The sequence below is a fragment of the Coenobita brevimanus genome, chromosome 80 (genome assembly GCF_032717465.1).
Source record: "Coenobita brevimanus isolate Jiangsu-jjx chromosome 80, ASM3271746v2, whole genome shotgun sequence".
Lineage (NCBI taxonomy): Eukaryota > Metazoa > Arthropoda > Malacostraca > Decapoda > Coenobitidae > Coenobita > Coenobita brevimanus.
In genome coordinates, this window is record NC_137033.1 from 12,842,855 (window position 1) to 12,852,866 (window position 10,012).

At 42.0% G+C, this 10,012-nt stretch overlaps 1 protein-coding gene across 1 annotated transcript; it reads left to right on the forward strand.

Annotated features, from left to right (window-relative positions):
• Positions 1-410: 410 nt before the first annotated feature.
• On the forward strand, positions 411-4,191 carry LOC145409265 (uncharacterized). The gene is made up of 3 exons (XM_080279746.1): positions 411-553; positions 2,805-3,266; positions 3,678-4,191. Exons 1-3 carry the CDS (start codon positions 411-413, stop codon positions 4,189-4,191), a joined length of 1,119 nt encoding a protein of 372 aa, XP_080135872.1.
• Positions 4,192-10,012: the final 5,821 nt, after the last annotated feature.

Genomic DNA, 10,012 nt, shown 5'->3' on the forward strand with positions numbered 1-10,012 from the left:
TGTGTGTGTGTGTGTGTGTGTGTGTGTGTGTGTGTGTGTTTAAAAAATATGTCGTTTTTAGATGAACAAAACTACCCGTAAACTTCTAACTGGGAAGTAAAATGTCATCAGAAGTGAAGGTGAAAAAAAAAAATAAATGAAAACAGTAGAGACAGATAGCTTGTTCTATATAATCTGGATAACAACTATGCCGCTCTGTACAGGGCAACTAGAGGCACAAATATTTTACACCGAGGAGGGCGGCAAGTGTCACCCCAAACTGTTTGAAATATACTCCTCATTTATTACTAAGGGCTTTTTCTCTTTTTAATATATCACTATAATACACACACACACACACACACACACACACACACCTGTCTATAACCCTGATTATATCTCTCGGCCAGGTGTGTGAGTGCGGTACAGTGATGGCGGATGGTGATGTTGACGTGGTACATGAAGTGGTGTACCGTCGCCTGCTTCCCATACTGGTGGCTCTGGGGGTGGTGGCCAATCTGCTGTGTCTGGCGGTACTCAGCAGGCCAACACTTAGAGCTGCCAGGGTTAACAGGTGAGTGGAGGGCAGGGCAGGAGAACAGAGGTTGAAGGGAGGATGGGGACGATTGGGAGGGGAAGGGAGAAAGGAGGAAGAGGAAAAGGGAAAAAAAGGGTAGGGGAGAAAAGGGAAGAAGAAGGTAAGAAGGAGAAAGACGGGAGGGGAGCATATGAATGAGAGAGGTAAAAGAAAGGAAGAGGGAAGAGGAGGAAAAATGAAGGAGAGAAGAGGAGAGAATAGGTAGGGGAAGGTAAATGGGAGGAAGAAGGAAGGGGAGAAAGGGAAAGAGGAAGGGAACTGGGGGAAGAGGGATGAGGAAAAGCGATGGGGAATGGAAAAGGGGAATAGGGAAGAGGAGAAAAGGGAACCAAAATGGATTATGGGACGGTGAAGGAAAAATGGGGAAGAGAGAAGGAAGAAATGAAAAGGACGGGGAAAAAAGGAGGGAAAGGGGATAAATGAGTGTTGAAAGAAGATAAAAAGAAGAAGGGCAAGAGGAAACGAAGATAAGCAGAGTCGGGAGGAGAAAGGGAAAGTAGAAATGCGAATGGGGGAGAGAAAATGGAAAGAATGGAACAGGAAAAAGTGAGCAGAAAAGGAACGGAGGAAGTGGGAAGAAAGAGAGGTGGGAAGAAGAAAGTGGGTTAGTTTTTATGCTTAATGACTACACAAGGGTCGTTAAGACAGGAGAGGGGGAGAAAAAGAGGAAGGAGGAGGCTACGATGAAGAGGAGGAGCGGGAGAGAACGTGAGGTAAGGAATGGGTTCACAGAGGGTGGTGAAAAGGGTATACGAATATGTGAGTGTGTATGAGGGCGGGAATATTCATGTTAAGACAGTAATGATGGTGGGTGGACATGGTAAATAAGTAGGCCAAAAAGCGTCGTACGGAAGGTGAGATGGATGAGATACTGACGAGATCGAGTTGGTTGGGTGAATTACAGTACATACGGCGGAGCACATGGTAAGAACCTGGCACCCCTTCTTTAACTTATATTCAACTGATTGGCTCTATATGGATGATAATGTGAAGGGCATCATATAAAGAAAAACGCCCAAAAATACGTGCAGATATTTAAACCTGTGAGGGCGGAGCGAGGATTCCGCGGACTTAAATTGTATATAGGATAAGTAATCGGCCCATTTCATTAAGCATGCTGCTGATAATTCCCTTTTTTTCGTGTTCCTTGTTTCCTTGCTTTCTGGATAATAAGTCAAACCGTCCGTAAGTTAAAAAAAAAAAAATCCGGATGAAGTTGGGCATCCCGTGGTTTAGATCTACTAGCTTTGCGAAATACCTGATGGGGAAAGAGGGGAAAAAGAAGGCTTAATATTAATGCCTATCAGCTTCAAGAGAGTCATGAAGGTAGACAATTAATTTTTACCATAGCAGAGCCATCCCTTAGAATATGACACGCAACAATCGAATTTACATCCAGGTCCCCAACTGCACCGCTAGAAGGAAGGGTTGTATGTAAGGTACCGTCCCTGCAGCACCCTGTGTGCAACAGATTTAGGATGTATTAGGTTAACCTCTTCAGTACGATGACATTTTCCTTATTTTATCCTCCCTATCTCCATACATCAACATTCAGTAACAAGGGTTATACATATAGCCTTGATTAGCGCCTATTCTAGCTCTCCTAAATATAATACCATTGTTTGGTGGAAGCAACAACAGACTACAAAAAAGATGTCACCACTTTGTACTGTAGTTGATTTTTCCGACCCATCTTTTTTTCCTTCACGTTCCTAATTAAGACCCCACGTGTCGAATGAAGACCTCACGTTCCCAGTTAAGATCTGACGTTCCTTAGAAAAGCCGTCCTTGTCAGCCTCACGTTCCTAACTAATACCCTCTCTCACCATCTCACTTTCCTAATCAAGACCTCACAGTTCTAAAATCAAGACTTCACGTTCCTAATCAAGATCCCCTTCTTCACCTTACGTTCCGAATCAAAATCTCTCGTCCCTAATCAAAACTTCACTTTCTTTAGCAAAATCTGTTGTCCCTAATCAGAACTTCATTTTCCTCATCAAATTTCCCCGTCCTTAATAAAAACTTCACTCTCCTAGGCAGCATGTCACGTTATTTATCAAAGCTTCAATTTCCTAATCAAAACCTCTCGTCTCTAGTCATACCTTTACTTTACCAATCAAAACCTTACGTCCCTAACAAGAACCTCACGTCTCAAATCATAACTTTAAGTCCCTGATCAAATTCCAACGTTCCTGACTCAGACCTTCCTCTTTCTCCGCCCCCTCAGTTACTTGCTGGTGCTAGCGGCGTCTGACCTGCTGGTGTGCGCCTTCCACATCCCCGTCATCACCACGGTCACAGGCTGCGTCTTCTCCGGCTACTCCGAGGCCTTCTACTTCGCTCACTTCGGCTGGACCACAGTGGGTGTGCTACAGACCTTCGGCACGTATACAATTGTCTGGCTGTCCTTGGATCGCTTCATGGCCGTGTGGTTCTACGATCTTTACCCGCGGATCCAACAGCGCCCGCATGTCATCAGAAACCGCTTGGTGCCCACTGGAATCGCCTGCTTCGCCTTCCACCTAGTGTACATGATAAACGCAGAGGCACATTGCTCCTCCTGGGACCTCGGGGATAAGGAAGACTTGAACTGCGACAGAGGACAGTGGATCGGGACCAGCGGATACCAGCTACATTACTCACAATCTTGGCATACCGTGTTCAGGGTCTTCTTCAGCCTCTTCATCAGGTATGGTTGTTTTCAGGAGGTTCGTAGACTGCAGTAATGCTAGTATCGCAATGAGTTAGGGAGACTTCTTGGCATCGGCATGTCAAAATTCTCTTATATGGTACTTGTATCTGTATAAGTATTGCCCTTATTTAAATACCCTGCAAGATAAATTATTATGAAGGAGTACTGCTTAAAATAGATAATCAAGGAAGAGGTGTTACAGAGCCCCTAAGTCCATCAGAATACGACTCCACGCAACCGATACTGTAAACTAGAGGAATTGGCAAATCAGCTTCATGAGTGCCAGCAAGTTTGATAGTTACTTTCTTTGTTTACTGTGAACTAGCAGTAAAATGATTGTCAGAAAAGGACGATTTTTCCTTTTCTTTTTTTCTTCACAAAAATCTAATTTATTTGCTTCTTCACCAGGTGGATCCCAAGTGCTCTCCTCTTGGCTTTCAACGCGGGGCTGGTGATAGGCGTGGCAAGAGGTCGAGTCACCGTCCCTTCTGCCAGCCATCACCACGGCCACGCCGAACGCAACCTCGTTACCACCACCATCGCCATCACCGTCTCCTTCATGCTGCTCACCCTCCCCATCGTCATCTACATCACCGGCTTTGCATACACGATGAAGGACAGGTGTACAGGACGCCACCCGGAGGAGGTACTAAGAGCCGTGGGGAACTGCCTGCAACTTCTTGAGCACGTTATTCATATTTTCTTCCTGGCGGGGCTCAATAGGGGCTTCAGGAGAGAGCTCAAATTCTTCCTGCGCCTGGAGAAGAGCCCGAGGGTTGGTGAGGAGGAGAAAGGGGAAGCAGAAGCCGCTGGAGTGGAGACAGGGCAGTATTTGCAACCTAGAGGGGCAAACAGCACCCACCTGGATCGCTCAGTCACGCCCAACATGTCCACCAGAAACAGTACGCTGCATGATACGTGACATTGTTGTGGTCCTTGGAAGCTGTTTTAAAGGCTACGGTTGCAGTAATTAGTTCTTTTACGCAGTGACGTGCCGTGAACCCCTGTAAATATGCTATGTACAGTACCAACCACTGATAATTTTTTTGCACTGTTACGCTACTGGGAATCCTTTTAAACTTATCATGTAGAACTGAAGCCATTAGTTTTTTACACAGTGACGTACTTTGAACCCCTGTTAAAAACCTTGTAAATTTTCTATGTACAGGGGCAACCAATGATTAATTTTTACACACTGACGCTCCTGGGAATCCTTATTACTATACCATATACATTTGCAATAATTTTTCCTTTGCACTACGACGTTGCTGTAAATCCATAAACCTGTGATGCGCAGTTGTAATCATTAATTCTTTCATTTTGACGCTTCAGTGGACCCCTATAAGCTTGTCATTTTCAGCTGCCGCCAATAATTCTTTTGTACTGTGACGCTGCTGTAAATCCTGATTTGTCAAGCACAGCCCCATCCATTATTTTAGTTCACCTTTTAGAAAATATCAAACCTTAAGAAGACGGTATACAGTCGTATACAGTCTGGAAGAAAAGAAAAGCACACACACACACACACACACACACACACACACACACACACACACACAAGCAGACCAAAGCTAAACGAAAAGTGATGGACAGCATTAAATGGATGAAGAACATGCTGGAGATGCACCTGAGGATGCTAAGTGCTAAAGGTGCTAAATACAGCCTTCCTTAGTCCCCTTGTGCTAGAGGTCTGTGCAGAGTTGAGTAAAATCATCTGTTGGTTGCAAGATGATGATTTAAAAAAAAAAAAAAAAAAAAGTACGTCACCGTATTGTAGGCATTGATAATGATGATGATGATGATGATGATGATGATTTTGGAAGCTTTTCAGATAACACGGTAAACTAGTCAGTAATAGTAGTTTTTGTAACAATTTTCTGTTCTTGTTTCCTGGTGAGAGAGAGAGAGAGAGTGAGAGAGTCTGTGTTTTAAGATAACTTATTGCTCTTATGTATTTAATGTATTTTATGTATTTATCTTTTTGTACCTGGTGTTAACGCCAATAAAGTTTCGTAACCCTACAAACAGATTTTACCATCTATGTACCGCATTCTCGTGTGTGTGTGTGTGTGTGTGTGTGTGTGTGTGCGTGTGTTGTTGATGTTGTGGTAGGCTCTCTTGCGCCTTTTCTTTAGTGATATATTTTTGCCTACAGTACACCTTAGTATTGCCTTTTATCCCATTTCTATAACTCTAACGCCTACAGAGTTTACATCGGCATCATGCAAGGTAATATGACTGTAACAAAGGTGGAAATTGGACCAGTCTGGAATAGGGACTAAGGGACTTTTTTTTTTCTTCTTCTTTTTTTTCCCCAGCATGAATACAACCCTACAACTCCGATCTATTTTTTAGTCTCCTTAAGAACACAGACTAGGATAATCAACTTCAGTATTGTTATATTCAAATATATTTGTAAAAATAAGTTTTAAAAAGCTAAAGCGATAAAGTCCAGCTGCCTTGCGAGAGATCCAGTATTAAGCCAAGGTCAAGAAATCTTGGTGCAGACGTTCAAGGGGCGGAAGTATGAACGCCTTCCATTAAGGTCACCGTAAGGACGCCGTCGCTACGGTCCCCGTATGAGGGTCTGCTTAGTCGACATGACAGACAAAACCGTAATCCTTTTAACTATTTTTATGTCTAAGAGGATTGGATTACCTCGAAATGTCACATTAAACAAACAGTAATATACTAATGCAGTGCTTGTACCTCCAATTCTCTGGGTCATCACTTTTATATACCAGTATGCCCTCAAGCTCCCTATGGATCATCAGTTGCTGACTTCTCACAGTGAGTGTGAGAGAGAGAGAGAGAGAGAGAGAGAGAGAGAGTTGAATGACACAAATAAAATTAGTAACTATCAACAGTTCTACAAGATCTGCGTTTGAACATGCTTAATTCATTTCATCCGAATACATGTTTTTATGGTATACAGTATTCTTGTTACATTTCGGCAATATTATTCAGCTTCGGAAAGACCTCTCAGTACCGAAGAGGCTAGTGAAGTTGCACTTAACGCCCTCTGGCTCGAAAAATACCCCATAAGCTAAATATTTCTTTTTCTTTTTACTAGAATATAATTTAGATGTCGTCATGGTGAAGGGGTTATGACGATGTAAAATTATTAAGGTACGACATATTATTCGTTTTCTATAAAGAAATGACTATATAGAAAACGCTGTTTTAAGAGTACACAAAAGTATTTTTCTATACCGCACGTTTTCATGCACCATGTTCACTGTGGATGTTATCATATGTTCTGCTAACTGCTATTGTTGACAAAGTAGTATCGAGTGTGTGTGTGTGTGTGTGTGTGTGTGTGTGTGTGTGTGTTGATCTTATTGCGCTGATGTGAGTGCTTTGGTTTGACTTTGTTGGTGTGAGTGTGTTGTGAAGTACTATAGAAGCGTAAGGAGAATGCTGGTGGTGTGAGGAGTGAAAGATTTTTTTTAATGTGTGTGTGTGTGTATGTGTGTGTGTGAAGTGCATCTTAAAAATGCATTTCACTTTTCTTGTTTCTGAATCCGTCACCTCATCATTTAAAAGGGAGTTAGATGATGACGATGGAGAGGAGGATCTGGAAGATGGTTATGATAATGATGATGATGATAGTTATAATAATGATAATGATTGATGATTATGATGATGATAATGATGATATGTTACCTGCGCATCTATAAAGAAAAAATACAATACGTGCAGATATTTATGCCTGTGGGGTAGAGCCAGCAATCCAAACCTTTGAACGAATTTTTCCACGCTCATTCCTTCTATTTCTTTCTAATTCCATATTTAAACTCTCTTAAAGCTAATATGTATAGAATCAATTGTTTACTATTTTATCTCAATCCATCAGTTATCAAGCACATAACATAAAACCAGAGTAAATATTAACATGAAAATATACGAAGAGAAACCGAGATTTCCGATAACAGGTACAGCAGGTGCTATCGAAATATGTTTTGTCGTATAGTTAGTAAAGATACATTAAGATAAGCCCCCTGATGATGATACATGCAGCTTGAGAACGTGAATAAGAGGTAATGTGAGCGAGTGAGTGAATGTATGAAAAAGTGAGTGAGCGAGTGGGTGAGTGAGTGAGAGGGCAGGGAATCAGGTGAGATGATGGGTGGGGTGGGGGAAGAGAGTGATGCAAGGTACCCAACCCACACTCCTGTTTTACCTGCGCTACGGGTGGGTGTTGTAAGCGACCTCCACCTCCAGCTCAGAATCACAGGCTAGGAAGTGTTTTGAGGACGTGGATAGAGGTGCAGGAAAATGAGAAAGTGGAAGAGGCGTAGATGGGGTAGGATGAATGGGAGGATATGAGCAAGTGGAGGGGGGGTGAATGTAGGTGAGGAAAATGAGTAAGTGGAGTGGAGATGTGGAAGGAGGAGGAGGAAGAGTGAGGAAGTGGACTGGAGATGCATGAATGTGGGGGAAAATGAGGAAGTGGAAAAGAGAGTATTGATGGATAGGGTTGATAACTGTTGTTCTAAAGTTCTCATTTCAACAGATGTACGGCAAAACAAATAGTAACCATTTGACATCCGGAACACTAAGTTTTTTTTTTTTTTCACGTAACTCTATGACACTGTTGGGATTAAAGGAGACTGCTATACCCCTTATCTAAGTAAATCAGTTGGGTGTTAGAGAAGACGAAAATAAAGCGATGCCATTTTACTGGAAGGCGAGATTGTCTTGCTGAATGACCAAGAAATGCGTGCTGTGCTTTTAGTACAATTACACCATCAGCAAGACAGCGTGATTGACATTTCCTTCGTGCTTATAACAGCTGAATGTGGACGCCTTCATGCGGTGGTACCGATATAACCATACGACTTTACTGCCTGGTTATACAAACGGCCCTCATCTGCTTCCCTAAACCCCCAAGGAGGCTGGTGGACAGCAGGAGAAGGGCAACTAAGACTGCATTCTACAGGGCTCAGGTTTCAGATCAGCTTGAGGCCACAACAATAACAGCTTGTGAATGGGTTAATGCAGACTACATCTAACCCTTCCAATTTGGAAAATCATTCCTAAACTGTACAGTAGCCTATGTCGCTAGCAAGAATTAAGAAATACGTCATTGTTTTGAAGGTGTGTTACGTATTTCACATGCAGAGAGAGAGAGAGAGAGAGAGAGTAAACAATATTCAAAACACATACACGGTCATACTAAATAGAATTAACTGCAACCAAACACCCGAAGAAGAGGATCCAGCCACGAAAAAAAAAAAAAATAATAATAATCATAATAATAAAAACTGTAAATTTGATTTTCGTCTTCCATACCCTGAGAGGCAACTGAAACTGAGTATGCGAGAGTGTAGGCAAACTCTGATTATTGGAGGTAAATTTGAAAACACCGGTGGTAGTAGTAGTAGTAACAATAGTAGCAGTAGTAGTTTTAACACCTCTTTACGTGAGCACGGTGGACTGCAGATTAAAACTCCCTTACTTCCATAGTCCACTGTCTTCCTTTCGGGGAATAGGACAGTGGCTGATGGATGTTTGTAAAATCGCCTGGTGATGTCGGTGCAACCACATGAAAGCGTCTTTCTCCGGCACCAAAAACATCACCAAAGTTAAGAAATACGTGGGTTGCATTGCACTTTATTTAATGCAGGTAAAAAAAACGAGAAAACAGGATCCTTTTTTCCTACATGTTTCACTAACGATACCAAAAATGTGAGAGTTGCCTTCCCGTTCGAGAGCTAAGGTTTAAAATGAAGGCCAAAAATATATGTGCGAACACAAACTGAGATTACAGATTACTCCCCACTCATTAATATTAACAAGCCTTGCATCAGTAACATGGAAGGAGAGTATCAAGGTGCAATGTGCAGATTATACCCTATGATGGTCAGGACAGTTCTAGTATTCTAATCGAGCTAAGGTCAGACGATTTTATTCAGCTGAGAAAAAGATGCCGGAACCTGAGAATGTTAATTACTAAGGAAGGGGCTCTCCTCTACTCTCCCACGCCAACGAGAATAAGACACTTCATCTTTCTTAATCTCCACCCTTGAAGGTCGAACCATAGTATTTCCTCCTTCCTTCCTTGCCATAAATTTGCTGTCTGCAGACGTGGCCCTCAGAAGGAGAGTCGAGTTTTGCAAGTCGGGCACAAAAAACGCCATTGTACAAGGGGCGTGTTGCGCTGCGGGTTGTTTTTCGTGTTCTCTACTTGTGATTTAATTTAGGCAGTGTTTGATTGCTTTTTGTTTGCATATTTCTTTATTTTATTATTATTATTATTATTAGTAGTAGTAGTAGTAGTAGTAGTATCATCATCATCATCATCGTCTTCATCATCTTTATTTTCATTATTACTATTATTATTATTATTGATACTGAAATTCCTTAGTTATTATAATGTGAAAATTTTCCAAGTGAGGCACCAAGAAGGCCATTGCACAGTACAGAGGGCGTGACCAAGGACGGGGAGGAGGGGGAATTATTTTTCACGATCTCGGCCTAAGTTCAATATCGGTTAAGTCTGGCTTTTTTTTCCTATGCTATTTTTCATATCTTCTTTGATGACATAAAAAACTCAACTATTCTGTTCCAGCTGACTTCAGGAGATGTTGTTGAGCTAAGAGTGAAACATATGGACCTGAGAAAGTTACTACCGCCATCATTAACCTTCTCATTGTCGAAACAACTTTACTAGGCTAGTCCAGCTGATGGCAAGCAATTTATTATTCGTTTCATTTCTATTTTCAGAGAGTTGAATTCAA

Bases quoted from the DNA above. Each gene is read 5' to 3' on its own strand.
- LOC145409265 (XM_080279746.1), top strand. From the start codon at position 411: ATGGCGGATGGTGATGTTGACGTGGTACATGAAGTGGTGTACCGTCGC. The intron at 554-2,804 runs GTGAGTGGAGGG...CCGCCCCCTCAG, and splicing joins AGAGCTGCCAGGGTTAACAG to TTACTTGCTGGTGCTAGCGG. The intron at 3,267-3,677 runs GTATGGTTGTTT...CTTCTTCACCAG, and splicing joins TTCTTCAGCCTCTTCATCAG to GTGGATCCCAAGTGCTCTCC.